General features: G+C 42.2%; 1 protein-coding gene across 4 annotated transcripts in view; it reads right to left on the reverse strand.

Moving 5' to 3' along the window:
- Positions 1 to 7,990: 7,990 nt before the first annotated feature.
- Positions 7,991 to 22,027, reverse strand: part of LOC123745278 (RND transporter family member dispatched) — a 225,995-nt gene continuing 211,958 nt past the window's right edge. For all 4 annotated transcript variants that reach the window (XM_069321864.1, XM_069321865.1, XM_045725660.2 and 1 more), the window contains one exon: positions 7,991 to 12,567. In XM_069321864.1, the coding sequence (XP_069177965.1) occupies positions 11,371 to 12,567 (1,197 nt within the window). In that variant the 3' untranslated portion in view covers positions 7,991 to 11,370. The remainder of the gene's footprint in view (positions 12,568 to 22,027) is intronic.

Raw genomic sequence — 22,027 nt, forward strand, 5'->3', positions numbered from 1 at the left:
GCAAAATACTTTGTCATGATATTCTTTCTGCTACAGACTGTGCACCATTAAAAGCCAGCCCCAAGCTACAGTGCTCTGAGTCATTGGTGAATAGTATCCTCCAAATCCTCATGCATATAAGGTTTTATTAGACACCCAACCCACACATCTGAAAATAAAGGAAGTGACAACATTTCGGTCCAGCCTGGACTATTATCAAGATTTTTGTTTCACATTGCTTCCTTTACCACTGCTCTCCAATTAATTTACAAACTATGTAATTACCTAAGTAATTACCTAAGTATAATTACCTAAGTGTAGTTACAGGATGAGAGCTACACTCGTGGTGTCCCGTCTTCCCAGCACCGTCATACAACGCTGTGAAATTACTGACAGTTTTGGCCTTCACCACCTTCTCATTTAACTTGTTCCAACTGTCTACCACTCTGTTTACTAAAGTGAATATTCTTATATTTCTCCGGCAGCTTTGTTTCATTAGTTTAAATCTATGGCCTCCTGTTCTTGAAGTTCCGGGTCTCAGGAATTATTCCCTATCAATTTTATCGATTCCTATTCCTATTTTATACGTAGTGATCACACTGCCTCTTTTTCTTCTATCTTCAAGTTTTTGCATGTTTAATGCCTCTAACCTCTCCTCGTAGTTCTTGTCCTTCAGTTCTGGGAGCCACTTAGTGGCATGTCTTTGTAACTTTTCCAGTTTGTTGATGTGCTCCTTAAGATATGGGCACCATACAACTGCTGCATATTCCAGTTTTGGTCTAACAAAAGTCATGAACAATTTCTTTAGTATTTTGCCATTCATGCATTTAAAAGCAATTCTGAAGTTAGAAAGTATAGCATAGGCTCCTCGCACAATGTTCTTAATGTGGTCCTCAGGTGATATTTTTCTATCTTGAATCACCCCTAGAGCCCTTTCTTTGTCAGAATTCTTTAAAGATTTCTCACATAATTTATAGATTATGTGGGGTCTAAATTCTCCAATTCCACATTCCATAACATGGCATTTATTCACATTAAATTCCATTTCCCAAGTGGTGCTCCATATACAGTACTTATTTTGTCCAGGTCTTCTTGAAGGGCATGACAATCATCTAGGTTTCTTACCTTCCCTATAATCTTAGCATCATCAGCAAACATGTTCATATAATTCTGTATTCCACCTGGTAGATTGTTTATGTAGACAATAAACATTACCGGTGCAAGAACTGGACCCTGTGGTACTCCACTTGTAACATTCCTCCAATCCGATACATTGCCTCTGATTACGGCCCTCATTTTTCTATCAGTTAGGAAATTTTTCATCCATGTTAGAAGCTTACCTGTCACCCCTCCAATATGTTCCTGTTTCCAGAACCTCCTCTTATGTGGAACTCAGTCAAAAGCCTCTTTTAGATCCAGATAGATGCAGTCAACCCAACCATCTCTTTCCTGTAAAATCTCTGTGGCTCGATCATAGAAACTGAGTAAATTCGTTACACAGGATCTTCCTGATCAAAAACCACACTGTCTGTCTGATATTATATCGTTTCTATCCAGGTGTTCTACCCACTTAGTTTTAATTATTTTTTCCAATATTTTGACTATTACACTTGTCAATGATACAGGTCAATAATTGAGGGGGCCTTCCCTGCTGCCACTTTTGTAGAGTGGAACGATGTTAGCCTTTTTCCACACACCAGCTACAACTCCTTTACACAGGGATGCCTGAAAAATCAGTTTAAGTGGAATGCTGAGCTCAGGTGCACATTCTCACAGAACCCATGGTGAAACTCCATCTGGACCAACTGCTTTGTTCTTACTTAGCTCCTTGAGCATATTTTCCACTTTGTCTCTTAGACACCTCTATGTACTCCATGTTGTTCTCTGGAATTCTTATTGTGTCTGGTTCCCTGAAGATTTCATTTTGTACAAACACACTTTGGAACTTTTCATTTAATGTTTCACACATTTCCTCTTCATTTTCCGTGAATCTATTTTCCATTTTCAACCTCTGAATATTATCCTTTACCTGCAATTTGTTGTTTATAAATTTATAGAATAGACCTGGTTCTGTTTTACATTTGTCCGCAATCCCTTTTTCAAAATTTCTTTCTGCCTCTCTCCTCACTGCCGTGTAGTTGTTTCTCGCATCTTTGTATCGCTGGTATGATTGGTGGTTTGGCCTCTTCCTATATTGATTCCATTTTTGTGTCTTTTGATCTCTGGTCCTCTCGCAATTCCTGTCGAACCAATCCTGTTTCCTAGTTCTGCATCTCTGCTTTGGTATAAATTTTTTTGTGACTATCATATATTTCACAAAACTTGACATACATCTCATAAACTTCATGTCCTAACAGCAAGTCTTTCCAGTCAAATTCCTTAAAGAAATGTCTGAGTTCCCCATAACGACCTCGGCTTTTCAACTGCTTTAACCTCATTTTCTTCCAGATTATAACGCATTGCATACTTTATTCCCAAAAAGACATGAGTCACCTTTACCCCATGGAGGGAGGTACTGAATGTCAAATATCTCTTCCTCTTTCCTGGTAAATATCAAATCCAGCATGGAGGGAACATCTCCTTCTCTCATCCTTATAGCTTGTTTAACATGTTGAAACATGAATGATTCCAAGATGAGGTTTACGAATCTACAAGTCCAAAAATCCTCTGTTCTAGCTTCATGTGCCTCCCAGTCTATGGATTTCAAGTTGAAGTCGTCAACTACCAACAGTCATGATCTATCTTTATCAACTCTCGCTATAATTTCTCTCATTATTGTTATAAGACCCTCTCATTTATTATCTAGCTCCTCCTTTGTTCATGTGTTGCTTGGCGGTGGATTATATGCATTTATGATCGTTAGTTTATCATCCCGATTGCATATCTCTAGTGCTATTATGTCAACGTCTCGTGGATTGGCAATTATTATTTCGTTTACCTTTAGGTGTTCTTTCACCAGCAGAGCAACGCCACCACCTTTCCTAATTTTTCTGTCCCATCTCCAAACTGAGTAGCCTCTTGGGAATATGACCTCATTTAAAATATTTTCAAATTTTGTTCTCTGTGAGTGCAACAATGTCTGGTGTCTGCAGCTGTATTACATCACTTAACTCCAGTATCTTTGATCTCACTGCATCTATGTTGGTGTATGCAATTTTCAGGAACTTGTTCCCCCTCTCCTTATTCTTCACTTCCCCCTCCCTTTAATGATTTTGTTCGTTTGCCTTTATGTACCACTTTACTGGTCTGCCTACCCCTATCACTTTGTAGAAAAAAGAATTGATTTCTTCTTCATTCCTGCTCTCATTTAAACATTTTGCCTCAGCGAGGTTCAGTTTCAGCTTCTCTCTGTCTTCTTTTGAAAGATCTCGTCATAATGACCATACTTTCCTCACCTCATCACTTTGTAATTTTCTAGCATTCCTTAGTACTTCTTCCATCTGCTTGGAACCGTTTAGGGTGATCCTCGAAAGTCGATCTTTCCCTTTTACATACTTTCCAATCCTTCTGTAGTCACAGACATTATCGATAGTAGTTAAGACCTTCCACGAGGCCAATAATTTTATCTACTGCTTCAACCACATTTTCTTCCAGATTATAACGCATTGCATACTTTTTCTCTTCTCTTTTTATCTCTTCTTCTACAGCTCTTTCTGACCTAGATGTTATCTCCTTTTCTTTGCAACCAAAAATTATCAGGGACTTACTTCGATCAACTGTGTTTTGCACCAATTTAGGATTTGATGCCAGTTCCTTTCTGACTTCCAGCCTAATGTTTGTTTATTCTGGTTGCTGCAGTGTTTGGCTTCCTTTACTGCTGCTTCTATTTTTTCCTTCTCCTTGGCCACTTGTGCATAGGTGAGTTGCATATCTTTCTTCTTGCACTGTTCTATTCCCTGGGTAATTTCCTCCATCTGTACTGACAAAAGCTGTTTTTCCTATTGAATTTCCTTACCTAACCTATTGTAGTTATTTAGTTTAAATTTGCTTTAACTTCTTCCAAAACTATTTTTAAGAGTTTATTTTCCTCTTCCATGGCTTTGCAATTTATTTCCTGTTGATTCTTGTCCTTGCATAAGTCTTTTACTAACCCCTCAAGACCTAAAACCTTGCCACTCAGGTGCTCATTACGTTCTTTCAATTTGCTGATTATTTCTATATGATAGTTCACTATAATATCTAATTTTGCCAATTTGTTGTGTAGACTGCTTATATCAATGCTTTCTTCATTAAAACCTCCCCAATCTAGCTCTTGTTTTGTTTTCCTTCGTGCTGGTGCCCATCTTGAATGTTTTTGTCTGGACCTTAAACACTAGAGGCACTTTTTCTCATCTAATTTTTCACTTCACTTTGCACATTCGTGTTATCTCACCTAGTTTTCCAAAGCACTACCCTTTTATGTTCCTTGGGACACCACTCACTATCATCAACCTGTACTACAATACTTAGGAATTGTGAAATATCCTGGAGCTCCTCTGATGCAGGTGCTGACACTAGGGGGGTGTCACATTTTGAATGTAATTTACTTCCTGTGCCTCTAATGCACAAAAAGCACTAATACCAAAGCATTACCCCTATACCAGCCACTTGCCTCACAGCCATGTTTATATGTAATAATTCAGCCTTCTTATCAATGGTAAGGAAGTTCCTCTTACTCTTATCTGATGTACCCTTACTACACTTACCGCACAACATACCTTCAACTCGCAAATAATTATATCAGAAGAAAAGCCAGTAATGAGGGTTCAGACAGAACTCTCACATGAGGGAAAACAATACACTGCATGTGTGCCTTCACAGCAGGTCTGGATGCCTCAGAACAAAATCAACTTGTTTGTATAATTTGTAGTGTAGAACAAGCCTAGTAAATTATTTAGAAAATATTTATATTTTAAATAATACTGCATTTACAAATTAAAAAAAAAAGATAGCTGGAAATAGGATAAGAAAAGAAAAAAAATGATAGTTTGATGAATTTGCTTTACACGAACTAATGATCCAAATTTATATTATTCCCTTTCTGGAATTGGTAATTTTTTTTTTTTTTTAATCCAAATGATGGAGGGTTAATTTGATGGGCAGATTTAATCTGTTGTTTGGAGGGATCCATTGTTTAGAGGTCGGGGTTTTCAAGTGTGCACTCTACTGATGTGTTTTAAATCTTTAAAAAGCTATCATCTAAATCTCCATTGTTTCATGAGTTAGCATACCAGAAATTTAAAAACAAATTAGCTAGTCAAGAAATTTATCATGACAGATTACGGAAGATGGAAATATCACCTCACAAATGATATTTGTTTCTTTGCATTCATTTTGGTGATTAGACACAGTCATTAGGTTTACTTACTTCTTATGCTCGACACTTTCGCCCAGTGGCGACGCAGTTTGGGTCCATTAATAATCTTACAGATGTCCACCGGGGACGCATTTTGATCCAAAATTAAAATATTTGTTAAAATTCAATTTATTCTTTGATTATTATTTGACTAGTTTTAAAATGCATGCAAATTGCGAACAATTTGATACCATAATGAATGATGTATCCCGACAATTGAGGTCAGAACACTGGAAAGATTATAAATACTTGTGTGGGGATGAGCGTCCAAAATTAAAATATTTGTTAAAATTTCATTTATTATTCGATTATTGTGGAACTAGTTTTAAAATGTGCGTCTTTATTTAGATTGTGAAAAATTTGATACCAAAATGAATGACGTAACATGAAAATTGATGTTATCAAATTGAAAATACATATATTAGGTTGCAGGTATGCCACTTGGTGCTCGCTCATGGGTAATGCTTGGCTGACTTTCGGCTTTGCTGTGGGGCGGCGGGGGGCAGGCTTTTGGATCTCATGTGCATATACCCCTTACCTTGAGGTGTTTTCGGGGCTTTGTGTCCCCGCGGGCTGGTCATCGACCAGGCCTTCTTGTTGCTCGACTGGATAACCAGGGTGTTGGATGCAGCTGCTCGTGGCCTGATGTATGAATCACAGCCTGGTTGGTCAGGTATCCTTTGGAGGTGTTTACCGAGTTCCCTTGAACACTGAGGGGGGTCAGCCAGTTATGCCCATTATGTGTAACATGTTGAACAGTCTCGGACCTCTGATGTTGATAGAGTTCTCTCTCAGAGTACCTATTGTACCTCTGCTCTTCAACTGGGGTATTCTGCACATCCTGCCATGACTTCTGGTCTCGTTTGGTGTTATTTCTGTGTGCAGGTTTGGGGACCAGCCCCTCTTACTATTTTCCATGTGTAAATTATTATGTATCTCTCCCGCCTGCGCTAAAGAGAATACAGATTTAGGCATTTTAGTCGGTCCCAATAGTCAAGATGTTTTACTGGGTGGATTCTAGCCATAAAGGATCTCTGCATGCTCTCCAGATCAGCAATTTCTCCAGCTTTGAAAGGGGCTGTCATTGTGCAGCAGTATTCCACGCTAGAGAGCACAGCGTCTTGAAAAGTATCATCTTCGGTATAGCATCTCTAGTGTGAACGGTTCTTGTTATCCAACCTATCATTTTTTTTGCAGTTGTGCCGGCTGCTTTATTGTGTTCTTTGGCAAGTCCAATCGATATAACACTGGTATGAGGGAATAACAACCTTACTTTAGGAAAATATATTACATTTTATTTCCATGTGGCTGTTACATAAAGGTTGCTTAAATAACTCTTAAACTGATACAAATTAGGAGACTTTAAATTAATATTTCAGCACTTTTATGATATAATTCAAATACTGATTACACATTAACTATCAAAATTTTACAAGCAATAGGCACATGATTATGTCAACTTGTGACTGATAACCTCTAAACAAAATTAAAAATACAACTGATATACTTACTGGCCCTTGTTATTAATAACAAATATATTATGACCTTGAACAAAAATCTTAATAGTCAGTCTCTGAATTTAATGATAATTGATTTTGTAATACATTTATGAATTTACAGCAGTCAAGAAGTTTGAATCATTTGGCCCTTAACAGCCACTGTAAGACTAATGGTCATTACAGCTTTTGTTACATAAAAAGTGTGCATAACACTAATTCTGAACATTTTTCAGACTAAGCATGTAAATTCAAGGTTACACTGCTCAAAATATAAATATTAAAATATAATAATAAAAAAATCCTAAATGTATCACAAAAAAGTTCTTGCAGCTTACAAATAATATGATAAATTATTCCATTTCAGTCTGTTCACTTTTACTTTGTTCTTAAAGCATATACCACAGAGGTCATGTAATCAACCCGTTCTCGCAAATTCGTAAAGTCAATATTGACTTATTAAATAAGTGCATAGGTGACATACTAAACATAATAGATACCCTTAAAAAGCTTCATAGAAAACACCAACCTTACCTAACCTTGTTAGTATCTTAAGATAAGCATCTTATAGCTTCATAATTACAATTGTTACTTAACCTATTATAGGTATAGGTTAAGTAATAATTGTAATTACGAAACAATAAGATGCTTATCTTAACATACTAACAAGGTTAGGTAAGGTCGGTGTTTTCTATGAAGCTTTTAAGGGTATCTATTATGTTTAGTATATCACCTATGCACGTAGTTAATAAGTCAATATTGACTATACGAATTTGCGAGAACGGGTTGCATGTAATACACCCTCGGGTAAATGAAGTACATAAAGTGCTCGTTTCATATTGTGAAATATACCTATGCTTAATTAGGCTTTTTGGTATAAATTTAAAAATGTTAAACATACAAATACTATTTCACCATGAAGTTTCTATACCCTGCCAGTAACAAAAACATGCTCATTTTTAACTATTACATCTTTTACATCACTCTTCTTAAATGCAAAATTAAAACCATTGCTATACACAATTTGCACTAGTTACCACTTTCAGATGCTGAAACAGTAATTACCAAATCTATATTACATCATTCTTCCCGTCAAACACACTACGAAACGACGATGTTGCTACATCGTTTGAACAAGTTTTAACACCTCCTAATAAGTTGTAACAACCAATATAGCAAGTTGTAACAATGTTCTAATACATCGTAGAAACGTTATAACAAGATGTAATAACTTTATTACAAGTTGTAATAAGCAGAAAATAGGGACAGTTATGTTGTGTATTTGCAGGGTTGTAATGAATAATATTTTAGTGTAAAAGATTCATCATATAATTAGCCTTAAATTTTTTTCCAATTGATTCCAGAAGGATGAATCATTTTGAGAAGTGCACTTTGAAAACAGAGTGAAGACAACTAAATTTTTTATATTGTACTTGATCCTTAGTTATGATTCGTGTGTCAAATGAACCACATTCATGAACAGGAGGAAACTATTGCATGGATTGATCTGGGCCCTTTGGGTTGAAAATGGTTTGCAAACAAGGCAACTCTGAACTATTCTTTGTCAGCAACTATCCACATTTATGAATAAACTGTTGTTGGCTTAGGGTTTGCATAGGAATATTCCTAATTTTTTTTTTTTTAACCAGCTAAAACATACCTTCAGTGCATTTCCAGTCATACCCAGAGTAAATTCGACTTGAAATAAAATTTTCCAGGACATGATACAACACATCAAAAGACAGAATCGATTCTTATGAAAAATACAGCATGTTAATTTTTTTCTACAATATGGACAAGTATGAGGAAGTTCTAAATATTCTTGTTGGACACTAGTATCTCTCTCTAAACTTTTTTAATGAGTTTCAATATGTCTTCCTACACAATTATAAATGTAAAAAAAAACAGGAGTTTATCATATTTTTCTAACACTTTATGAAAGAAAGCAACTGACCAGTATAATAAAGGAAATTAACATTTCAGTTCTTCAAAGTACACTGAAACCTCCAAAATACAAACCTTCACATAACAGTTTTCTCTAAATTAAGGATCAACTCCACCTATCAGAATATGATTGTAGAGAAAAAATCTGAATTTACAGATCTTCAAATACTATAAAATTATTTCCAGGTCAAATTTATTTTCTTACAATATTCTTGCTCCTCTGATACTTCCACTGCACACTGTATCCCAGTTTAAGTACAGTAAGTTTAACCACTGTACTGTGCAGAGTGTCCTTAGGCACTCTGAGAGTTGTGCTTTTTTTTTTTTAATGAGGCTATATATTAATGTTTTCATTACACTGTGTTTTGAACTGAAAATGGTTGAGTTTGGAAACATTTTGACATTAACTTTACCTGAACATTTATAAAAGCAACAAAAATATGTCCTTGACAATTGCACTATGAAGTTTTTGCCTTCATGGTGGATTACTTTATTTAACCACTTAACTGCACCAACCGAGTATTCTCGATAGGCAGGAAACTGCGCCAACCGAGAAAACTTTTATTTTTTTTTCCGTACCCATTCTAAATGTGTGCGAGGTTGGTTGTGTACGAAATGGACTCTTAGGACCTACAGTGAGAGACAGCCATCTTGGAAAAAATTTCCAAAATACCCTAGGGCTGCTAAGCTGCTAAACCCTAGGGTTAGTGCCAAGTGAGCAACCATGGGTGGCGCACGCCCCTCTGGTTCCCAAACACCTGTTCAACGCGGTGTTGAAAGATCGCACTCTGTCGGTGAAATTCAAACCTTATTGTTTGAAGAACATAAGGGTCATAATATTGGTGAAGCTAGGCGCAATAAGGACCTAACACAAAGGTTGGATGCAAGTGATACAGCACCTATGAGGATGATACAGCGAGCGTATCCAGTTGCAGCTCTGAGCACTAACCTTGCCCACCCATGCTATCTCCAATTTATTTAGATGATACATAGATGAATCGTTTTCTGTGTTCAGTGATGACGCATCTGATACAAGTAGCATAGATGAACAGTGTTAGTGGCTTCCATGGTGGTGTTTTCCATAGATATTTTCAAGAATACCTGAATCTCTTCCTGACTGACAAACACTCTTTGAGGCTAGCTGAATCTCTTCCTGTGTGAGACCTTACAAAGCGATCTTTTCAAGACTACTTTACAAATTGATCTTTTTCTATAATCTTTTCAATACTACCTTATGCTTTACAAGCTTGGTTACATACAACCTACAAGTACTAAAGTCAAGGGTGTACTTGAGTGTGTTATTTGCAAGTGCAAAGAACAAAGAAACAGGAAGCGAAAATCTATCTGTACCTTGTGTACCGAGAGCGAAGTCGCGCTGTGCACCATGGACTACTTCGTTGATTATTACTCACTTCCGAAGTACTGAGTGTGTAATACAGTGTGTTACTGTGTAAATAGTATGTGAAACTGTACATATTGTAATTTTAGTGAATTTTTCACAAGTAATATTGTGACAATAAACATTATTGTGGACACATTACTGACACATGTATCATAGTTCCATGGAACATTATGAATGTTCTACTGTATACATATTGTAAAGGACACAAATATGCATCATATACGATGAAAAAACAAATAAAACCGCATTGGAAATACATAGAACAAATAATTGAATATATATTTGTGGCAACATCCGGTGCTTGAATGGCCCGTGTGACCGTGTCTGAGCATGTCAAGCACGGGCGACCAGCCCCTGATGACGTCATAGCGCACCTTGTCCACGTCCCCACAGTTAAAGTAAGTGGAATTTGGTATTTATTTTTACATAGATATGTTCAGGGAAGGGAATTTATCATTTTATGAAGAAAAAGAATTTTTTGGGAACACTATTTCATGCGTACAGGGGTAATTTCACAATAAACTCGGCGCAGCACGGTGGTTAAGTGTAATTACGTGTAATTTTTGGATTATTTTATCTGGATACACAGGTCTAGAATGATTTGGAGGTTCCACTGTATACCAATTTTAGAGTGTACATTTCTGCTCGACTTAAACCTTAAATTATGCAAAATGCCCCTTGGACCCTGGCAAGTGCATCTTTGATTCTCTTAACACTGGGGCTTTAGTATTTTTTTATTTTTGTTTTCCATTTATGGTATGTCAATACAGTAACATTACTTTTGGTAAAAAATTACTAAATAACTATCATGTAAACTGCTTGTTATATTTTTATTTCACTGCAATCAATTAAAATTTTACCCACTCACATATGGAAGGGTACCGAGTCTCAATAACTTACACGCTATTCCAACATCATTCTTCAAACACAATATAAAATATTTATTACACAAAAGATTAGTTATTCACATTTCTTGATCACTATGTAATAAATAAATGGTTTTCATTAAAACATAGTGCAGGCAACAACACTCAACTGCTACCTATAATGTTATCTTTACAAATAACTGAATAAAGTATCTAATATATCAAATGAAATGAGCAATATATTATCACAATAACAGATACTCTGTGGTAGCTTCAATTTAGCACCATCACACAAGAAGGTACTACTACACATTGTCACTCACAGCCGCGCATTTGTTCCACAGTGTCTTAGGCGACTAATGTTCCATTTTCAAGAGCGAGAACTGTTGGAATGATGTTTCCTTCTGGAGGATGCTGGAATTGTTGCCCAAAGTCTGTGTCTGGTTCTGAATAAAGAATTGTTGTAGCTGAAGATGCTGGGGCTACACTATGTCTTGGAGAGGGTTCGCCCCCCTCACTCACAGCACCCCCAGGTGAAGGCAAAGATACTTTTCGTGGGACAAAGTTTACATGGTCCTGCGCACACACAGAGGATGACAAAGATCCTGATCTAGCAGCACGACCTGTCCCTGAGACAATTCCCACATCATTGTGAGCTGCTACGTGGTTATGGGGTACCTCTGATATGGGTGGGGGTTCAACTAAACCAACTTTATGTCTAGTAGGGTTGTGGATGGCACGAGTGTGAGTTCCACATCGTCCAGCTAAACGCATTGCAGTTAAGGGCTCAAGTTCATGTGTGTCAGATGATGGATGAGTTTGGGGCGCTGGACACGATGTACTAGATGTGGATAAAGTCGATTCACTCATAAATGCCTGCTGATACACAGTTTTGTCCACATGAGGCTGAGGGCCTTGACTGCAACAAGAGCAGCACCTTAATTGTGGATAAGAGAGTTGTCCACACCCTGATTCAGGGCCAAATATACGCAACAGTGGAAGATAAAAGAGAGTTGCGTAGATGTATGAAGCTGTAGTGATTACTGTAAGAAAAGTACCAATGTGAACATAAGCTAAAACTTTGGCAGGTAGCATAGAAATACCAGCTGCCAGGGAGGTTGCAGCAGCCATAAATACTGGGCTGCCCAAGCGGGCCACTGCCCAAGACACAGCAGCTTCTCGATCAGCCTCTGGGGATAACCGATAGGCAACACCATAATGCAATGTTAAATCTACTGCTAATCCTATAGCCACAGTCACTGTTACACTCTCCAAAACATTAAGATGCCAGCCTAATAAAACTAATGCAGCTAATGTCACTAAAATAACAGCACTTACACTTAAGACTGCCAGCAGACTCACAACTACATTAAGGGTTGTCATCACTAGCACAGCTAGGCTGATACCCACAGCAACAGCAACTGCTATTCCTGTTCCTACTGATAATGACTGCTGTACATCAAAGAAACTTAGGTATGAGGTGAACCAGCCTCCCTGCATCCCTTTTGGTGCTTCTTTTACTTGATTAGTCACCCATGTATTCACCTGCAACAAAGAATACTATGATAAGGATGCTTTAATGTTACAACAGGCAATACCTATTACAGTAATGATATAACTTGTCATGTATACTTCATATTTAAATTCATCCAATATACTAAAAAGCCAATTTAATTTGCCTTTGTGTTTTAGTCACCTGCTCCAAAAGTGCACATATAGCAAGTGTCTGTCTTAACTTGACCTACAATATAGAGCTGTCTAAAATTCAACCTAGGATACATTCAGCCCAACCACTTGGGCTTTACAGTAGAGTGATGGTCTTCCTTCATGCAGGTCGGCATTCAATTCCTGACCATTTAAGTGGATGGGCACCATTTCTTTCCCCCGTCCCACCCCAAATCCTTATCCTGATCTCTTCCAAGTGCTATATAGTCATAATGGCTTAGCACTCTTTTCTGATAGTTCCCTTCCCCCTTCAACCTAGAATACATGTGTATAACCCTACCTAGAGATGTTTTTAAAAAGGAAATTTACTGTATTTCACTGAAGATGTTTACTAATACTGTATTAGTAATAATTTGACGAGTTTCAGGAAGATACATGAGTATGTATTTGAATTGCTAAAAATATGAATAAATAAAGGTAAATAAAAATGTAAATGTATGCCGAGGCAAGATGATAGAATCCCCCCATGCTGAAGGCCACCTCGTCTCAGTTTGTACAATTGGTTATTACAGCCTAAATTCCAGACCCATCGCGCTGGCTATCCACCTGTTAGTTCGAGGCTGGATGTCAAAACACGTGAAAAAACCGCCGACCAGGGGGAGGGAGGGTTGCAGGGGAAACCTTCTGGGTCTCACCCAGAAAATGGCGTTTCATTACATTCAACGCTGGCTTTCTGAGGGAAGCCCCTTCGTCTCCCCGGAGCTATATCACAAAAGACAAAAACAAGAGGGACTTACCCGGTGGTTGGCACTCGCTCCTCATCACGAAGTCGAGACAACAAGCTACAACCGCCAAACCCAAAGCAACAGAGGCCCGACCAGGCCCAGGAACATTCATGAGGTAGTGTGCAGCCAGGACCCTGTTTGACCACCAAAAACCCCATGCCTGAATGTCAGCCCAAGACATGATACTGAAGACAGCAGCAAGTGCTGCAAACTTACGAACGTCATGGGGCACGGGATAGACCACAGGCTGGCTGGACTGAATAGCCTGTGGACGATCTGAGAGACCCCAACCCTAGAACAGGGAGGAAGGGAAACCGGATCAACCCAAAGCATGTCCCCGGTCACAGAGGCCATGGCGCACAAAGAACGGTGGAGAGCCGCAACCAAACACAACACATGATGCACCCCCGGCCAGACCAACCATCAACTACCCAAGGACCCCTCCAGAATGCAGTGGTCTCATTCTTTGCCAGAAAATAAGAAGACGGCTGAAACCAAACAAATTTATCACCCTGATGAAAAGAGCAGAAACCCCTGCACTAGAGGAAAGCAAGAAGCTCTCTGACCCAACCCCCGGAGGCCAATGCCAACACGAAGAGCTTTGGAAATGCAATTTTGAACCGAAGGGGTCACCACAAACCAAGGAGGAGAGAGATAAGAGAGAACACGATCCAAGGACCAGGACAGCTCAAGCGGAACATGAGCAGGCCAGAGGTGAAACAACGCACGAAACAGCTTCCAAAACGGAGCAGAAGTAACATCAATATTGAACGCAAGCTGCAGCAGCTCCACCAACGCCGCACGATACGAGATGACAGTATTCGGCATAAGATGAGGTCCTGAAACAACCACGAGAGAAAGGACAAAACAACCTTAACAGATAACGAAGTACAGTGGCACCTCAACTTACGATTGCCCCGACTTACTATAATTTCGAGTTACGATGTAAATTTGATTGAAAAATGTGACTCGACTTATGATAGTGTCGTCGACTAATGATATTTGTTGGTACGCGTTTGGGTCGACTGAGCGCGTGGTTCCCAGTCACGTGGGCCAACCTGCCTCAGTTTACTCGAGCTGCCCGCTTAGTGACGATCACGCCTATAAGAAATTCCGTTTTTGTGGTGATTTTTTGCTTTTTGAACATAAAGCTGATTATTATATATCACGCCATGGGTTACAGAAAGTCAGTGGTAAGGTTCAACCTAAGAAAATAGTTGTGAGTTGAGGTAGTAGAGGATATCTCTTCCTCATTAAGAAAATGTGTGAAGTATGGGAAAACTGCAAAGTTTTGTTGAAAAAACTCACCCAGATACAGCTGTAGCAGGCCGTTGCATTGACCTTTTAAATGACAATGTGATGTCTTACTACAGACAAGTGTTAAAATGTAAGGAAAAACAAGTATTTTTAAGACAGATTCGTAGTAAACAAGCAAGCAGTGAGCCGCAAGCAGGTCCTAGTGGTATGCAGGCAAAACATGCCAGAGAGTGTATCCCAGAAAAGTCATCACTGCCTGATGTTATAATGGAAGAGGATTCCCCTTCCAAACAGTAACACCTCTCCTCCTCCCCCCCTCATGACCATCTTCTATACGCCATCAAGAGTCCTCCATAAAGGTAAGATGAACATATGTACTGTATTGAAGTTAGAGAACAAAGTTGTATTCGGTATAAAATGTATTTGTAAATTGTTGACCAGACCACACACTAGAAGGTGAAGGGATGACGACGTTTCGGTCCGTCCTGGACCATTTTCAAGTTGATTGTGAGAATGGTCCAGGATGGACCGAAACGTCGTCGTCCCTTCACCTTCTAGTGTGTGGTCTGGTCAACATACTTTAGCCACGTTATTGTGTCTCATCGCCTGCATATTTGTAAGTTAATATTTTGGAGGGTAGGGAACAGATTAATTCAATTTCCCTTATTTCTTATGGGAAAAATCGCTTCAACTTACGATATTTCAACTTACGATCCGTCTCTGGGAACGGATTACCATCGTAAGTCGAGGCCCCACTGTATAACGACGAAGAGGCAAAAAGAATCGGAAGCACCGCCAGTAAACATAATACTGACACCAAGACAAAGTCTGCAAGAGGGACACCATCAAAGAAGCCACCTGATCACCATACAGATGGTGATAGACACGAGTCAAAAAGACCAGACGCGAAGACTCGAGGAGAAGATTGAACCAGTCTCGCAATAAACCGGACCGATCTGCTGAAAGAGGTGTAGCTGCAGCAAAACCTCTGGGTTTGGACACCGAGCAAGCATCGCCTGAAACCAAGGCTGGGCCAGCCACCATGGGGCCAAGAGGACAACTCTTCCCTGGTAAATCTCCAAGCGAGCTAGGACCTGGAGCAATAGCTGAACCAGGGAAACGGGAACCCCACCTCAACCAGTCCTGCTGGAAGGCATTGATTCTGACAGCCTCACAGTCGGGGAAGGCTGCCACATATATCAGAAGACGCTTCGACCATGCCGACGTGAAGAGATCCATCACTGGGCGTCCAAATGTCTGGCAGAGTCAACTGAATGAGTTGGCATCGACCATCCATTCCGTGGACAGGGGAACGAACCAGGTCAGGCCAACTGCCAGGACACTGGACACCCCTCAGACGTGAACAGCTAGGAGAGCCAAACCCCGAGAACTCAGCAGATGTGTCACTCGAAGCGACCAGCCCCAAAGAACCAAGGACCGCATCGAATCCCCTCGGTTTAGGCAATGAACCACCAGGAAGCAGTCTGAATGGAGCCAGATTGTCGATCCGCAGGTGACCCGAACCCTAAGAACATGCAGCCCGAATATCTGTGAAAATTACTCCCAACTCACACGCCACTGTAAGAGCAGTACTGGACACAAGGCACCGCACAACACAGAGAAATTGGAGCTGGAGTCACACGACCGAGCCGGACCACATCAGCCAAGAACTGACAGGTGGATAGCCGGCGCAATGTGATGATCTAGGGCTCCCCCTTTCCCCTTCCGGGGAGGGAAGAACTGAGCAGACAAGCGATGTGGTAAATGTGATGTCATGCTCGTTTGCTCATTTTTCAATTGGGGGGAGTTCTGTTTACTTGTTAGTTTTCAGTAGTAGTTTTAACCAGATTAAGGGTTTGTTTTGGGGCGCCTACCTTTCTGGGTGCCCGGCCCAGTTGATGGCAAACATAGAATGTTCCCACACACATGTACATTTCTATAGGCCATTGCTCCTCGTGCCTCTCTAAGGGGGCCAGATTCTGGCTCGTGGTTCTGGGTAGACCTAGAACTCCATTCACACTGACTGATGCCAAAGTCTAATAATATACATATCAGGCTGGATAGCTCCAGGAAGCGGAAGCGGAAGCAGAAGGAGCTCCCCCCCCCCCCCCACCCAGAAACCAATAAGGAATCCCAAACGAAGCCCAAATGCCCAACCAGAACTGGTCCTGGGACGGAACCAACTGGGACCTCCACCAGTTCACCAGGAATCCAAACCTAGCAAGCTGGGAAAAAACCAGCTGATACATACACATTGAACCAGTTTCATTCAAATGTTTTTGCCTGTTGTGGCAGTAGAGGTCTGCTTAGCAACCCCATTAGGCTTGGCCTAGGGCGTGGTGGTAGTCCGCCACTGTTGCTCTTGAGGTTTCACTGCTGCTCCTTGCAGTTGGTTTGGCTGCTTATGACAGGGTTTACAAGCTTAGCTGTCCCCAATACCTGGGTTTCCCGTAGGGCTTATTCACTCTATGGGCCCTGGAAAACCTGTGTGGGCTTGGTTGTACCATGGACACTGCTTCCAAGCCCACTCTTGCCTTGTGGGAATTTGAGGGTTGTTTGTTGCCTTTGCCTCAGGAAGGAGATCATCCATACTGCCTCCATCATGCTGCCTATTGGGTCGGGGACACCTACGATCTGGAGTCTTGCAGAACTTGCTCCCCACTTGTACTCCAAGTTACTCATTCCTTATCTGATGATCTCGGGGATCAGGCAGCTGCCGCATTAAATGATCGATTCTCTTTACTGCAACAGGCCAGGATGGTTGCCTGGTTGGAGGCCCCAGAGCTGCCCTGCTGGGGTTTTGGGGACTCGGATTTGGGTGCATTGGTCACTTCGGACTTGGTTCCATTTGCTTGGTTCCTCCTCCTCCTCCCCAGTTGGGTGTGGTTCGCCCTGCTTCTCTTCCTCATGCTTCACTTTGTTGCTCTTCCCGTGCTTCTAGTTCCCAAATGTCTGAGGGTTTCAGAGTCAGGGCAAGGTTTAGCTCGGGATGAAGCTCAGGTGGCTTCAGCTTCAGGAACAGCCCCCCTGAAGGAGCAGCTTCAGGGGGGCTGCTCCTTCAGACTCGGGCGCGGAGGTCATTGAGGCCCTCTTACCCAACAAGGCTTCTGAGTCAACCCAGCAGACTCCCTTCTTCAAAGCTTTTCCACTGGACTCCGCCTTTCCTTCTCAGGTGGTGGGTATGTATGGATGAGGGCTCTGCCCCTGGGCCTTTGTCGCAGGTTCTCGGGGCTCTGGTGAAAGTCCGGATGGAGCTCTTGAATTCCTTTTGACTCTGCTTGGAATTCCCCCCCCCCTCCAGGTTCGTTTTCCAGTGCCCTTGGGTTCCTCAGATTCGTCTTTCAGGAGCTTTTCTTCCTCTTAGGATTCCCCTGTGAAGGTTTGGGAGGCCCTTGGTGTGTACCTCATGTGAGACCCAGTTTATGCCTCGGTGTTGGATACGGCTTCGTTTGAGTTTGACTCTTCTTCCCCCATACTGAGTGCGTTATGAGGTTCCGGAGTGTTATGGGCTGGTAGACTGTCCCTTCCTTAGTTTTGGAGGTTATCTTGAGATGATTTCGGGGCTTAGTGTCCCCGCGGCCCGGTCCTCGACCAGGCCTCCACCCCCAGGAAGCAGCCCGTGACAGCTGACTAACTCCCAGGTACCTATTTACTGCTAGGTAACAGGGGCATCAAGGTGAAAGAAACTGTTCATTGTTTCTCGCCGGCGCCCAGGATCGAACCCGGACCACAGGATCACGCATACAGTGTTCTGTCCACTCAGCCACCGGCTCCCAGCGAGGAAGCTTGGCGAGGCTTTTGACATACCCGCACGCTTGAGTGGCGAGAGGTTTCTTCGGTGTAGCAGGTATTCTTGGGGGGCTTGCTCGAGTTTCTTAATGAGTGACTCTTTGCCCCTGCGCTTCCTTGTGACGTGGGTCTGGAGCAGTTGCATGCTCAGGCTCCTATTGTTTCGGCTGCTTTTGCGGCTGATGACTTTCGGACTCACGGTCATTTGGCCTCGGTCTTGCATTTCTTTGGTCTTCTGGAGCTGTCTTCAGATTGGCTTTTCAAAGATATAGGGGAAGAGGCTTGGTGAGGGGGCCCTCGACTGGGGTTCTGGTTTCGGGTGCTGCTGCGTCATTTGCCTTGCCGAAGCTGTTTGTGCAGATAATCCTGGAGGCGATTTCTATGTTTTTCACCTCTCACCTCACCTATCGGCAGGCTCTATCTTTGGATTCAGCTTGGGCCCCTGGCTTTTCAGTCTTCTCCGTTTTGTCCTCTGCTGTTTCCGGAGGACAATGTTGCTGGGTTTCTGTCAGTGGCTTCTGTGAGTTGCCGTCCTATTTCAGACTTGTCAGTACTCTGTGGGGGTCGTTCTCGACCCTCTCGGTTGGATCGTGCCTCATTTTGTTGGGGTAGGCCCCTGGTGCCAGTTTCTGCCTCGGTGAGTTCTTCGGTGCCTTCTTCGTCTGGTCGGTGAGGTGTTTGCTCTGTGCAAAGGTTGGCTTCTTGGGGTTCTCGTTGGCCCTTTCGCGGGTCATCCTGTTGACGGGGCGATAAGGGGGAGGCTGGCTCTTTTTGCCCGTGCCTGGTCCCGCGATTTGTGGGCTTTTCAGGTAATTTCTTCTGGCCTTTTGTAACGTTGATCGGCCCTTCCTCCCGTCGGGGGGTTGGGTCTCTGGGGGCATGCCTCTTCCTCGTCCATCTGTCGGGTCATCACAAAGTGGGTGGTTTACAGCTTGTTTCCAGTTCCAAAACGGGACTGTGCGGATCTTCGGAACATTCTAGACTTGTCTCATCTGAACCGGTTGATTCTTGCCCCTCCTTTCGGATGACCACGTTGTTCCAGGTCCAGCTATTATGTATCGTAAAATGAAAATGGAAGAAAAGAAGAAAGGTGTTTAGAGGTAGAGAAGTAAATGGGAGGTGTGAGGAAGAGTGGTCAGGAGAAAGGGAAAATTTAGAATGAGCAGGAGAAAATGAGATCAAGGACAGTAGAATAGTAAGCAAGAGTGCTAGAATAGTAGAAAGATAGAAGTAGAAGAGTAGAAAGTTGCTACCACCATACATTCAAGTTGTTACTTATCTGAGAAAGAATGGAACTTGTCTGCACAACAATATTATCTGGTGTGAATCATATACCCACTGTACGAATATAACTCATACAGTATAGCTAAGAATATTTAAGTCATAATCTTAAGCCAGAAAACTTCAGAGTGCTCTCCAATCTAACTTTCCCTATATAATATATCATAGAAAACCAAGATCTAAGGATCACACTTAAAGGCAATTTAAAAAGTAAGTTAATCAATTATATATTTCCTATTAGATTTTCACTCGTATCGGTATCATAATTCAACCATATCATTTGATGTTAAATGTCAACATTAATACACAATTTGAGTCACCACACAAGAATTTGAAAGCACCTATGGCTGACTGCCACTGAGAATCACACAGCACCTAAGTTGAAATCACAATATACATCACCTTACAAGCTCATTCACCAAAGTTTCTGAGACTAAGTTTGATCGAGAGGGGGGGGGGGGAAGGGAGCTATGGCTGACAGAGTCCCAACCCGGCCTGGGACAGGCATAGTCTGGCTGTGGGAACCCCTCTTGACAAGTGATCTATCTGTCGCTGTCCTGCTCAGTGTCACAAATGTACAGTTCCAAGGGTATAATATGGGGGAACCCGGGAGCCAAGCTCCACCTACCAGCAGATAGCTTCTGGGTATCTACCTGCCACCTAGACAGCGGCTTGTCTGATGGAAACACCACAAGACACCCATCTGCAATTATCAGTTTAGCAGAAGCGAAGTCACCTGATGCGATCTGACCTCTACTCACCGTGTGAACATTAAATCTCTAAAGGTGTGACTTCTTAATTGCTAAGGGCCGACAAACTGGCGACACCAACATCCTATGTGACTATAGTCTCGTTTTATGTAAAATATTAAGCAAAACACATTTATGGACCTCAAGGACATGTATTGGCACATCCCTATCCATCTGGGGTTCAGGAATTGGTTGGGTTTTGTGGTGGGGCACCAGGCATACCACTTTCGTTGCTTTCCGTTCAGCTTAAATCTGGCACCTCACGTTTTCACACGTTTGACTCTGGTTGTGGTGACCCATCTGTGTCTGCTAGATCTTCGAGTTTGGGCCTACCTCGAAGACTGGCTGGTGTGGGCTCCCAGTCAGTCTGTTTGTCTGTTAGCCAGGGATTTGATTCTTTCCCAGCTTGCTAGGTTCGGGGTTCCTGGTGAACTGGCAGAAGTCCCAGACGGTTCCGTCCCAGGTTTGGACTTGGCTGGGCCTCGTGTGGGATTCTCAGACTGCGTCCCTCTCTCTCTTCCTCCGGCAGCCTTTGGTCCGGTTGCAGTTCCTTTTTCGGCTGTTTTTGAGGAGGACCCTGGGTCACTCAGCAGTTGCTTGAGCAGCTGTGTGGGAGCCTGAACTTTACTGTGCTGGTTTATCTGCTGGGCAGGGTTTGGCCTGTTTCACCGCTCTCGTGATCACTGGGTTCGTTCCCCAGTGTCTTTGTACCGGTTGCTGGGTCACAGACTTCCTCTTCGGGTTTTTCAGGGTTCGGTGCCATGGTGCCTTCCTCTTCCTTCACTTGATGTGTTCACGGATGCCTCGTCTCTCGTTTCAAGCTTTGTGACCAGCGCTTACCAGTCTGGCCAGGGGCGTTGGGGACCTTCGAGCTCACAGCACGGTGCAGAAGTTTGTGGCTGTATTCACCTAGTTGTATTCACCTAGTTGTGCTTATGGGGGTTGACCTCTGCTCTTTCGGCCCGCCTCTCAGCTGTCATTTAATTAACTGTTACTAACTTACATGGGCGCCTGACAGCTGGGTGGACAGCGCTTCAGATTTGTAGTCCTGAAGTTCCAGGTTCAATCCCCGGTGGAGGCGGAGACAAATGGGCAAAACGTTTCTTTCACCTTGATGCCCTTGTTACCTAGCAGTAAATGGGTGCCTGGGAGTTGGACAACTACTGCGGGCTGCTTCCTGGGGTGTGTGTAACAAAATGGAGGCCTGGTCGAGGACCGGGCCGCGAGGACGCTAAGCCCCGAAATCCTCTCAAGATAACCCTCAAGATAACCTACATGAACTAGCTGGGAGTGTAAACCAGCCAACAAATGTAGCTAGGCCACTACAATCTGCACTTACTTGGTAATAATCTTAGGAGCAAGATTCAATCTCAAAGGCAGACCTTTGAAGCTGTAAGCCTGATACCCCACAAGACCAGCCCGTCCACCTAAGGTTTCCCAATGTCACGAAAACGGTAAATTTAAAGTATCCTCTCCTAA

The sequence above is a fragment of the Procambarus clarkii genome, chromosome 10 (genome assembly GCF_040958095.1).
Source record: "Procambarus clarkii isolate CNS0578487 chromosome 10, FALCON_Pclarkii_2.0, whole genome shotgun sequence".
Lineage (NCBI taxonomy): Eukaryota > Metazoa > Arthropoda > Malacostraca > Decapoda > Cambaridae > Procambarus > Procambarus clarkii.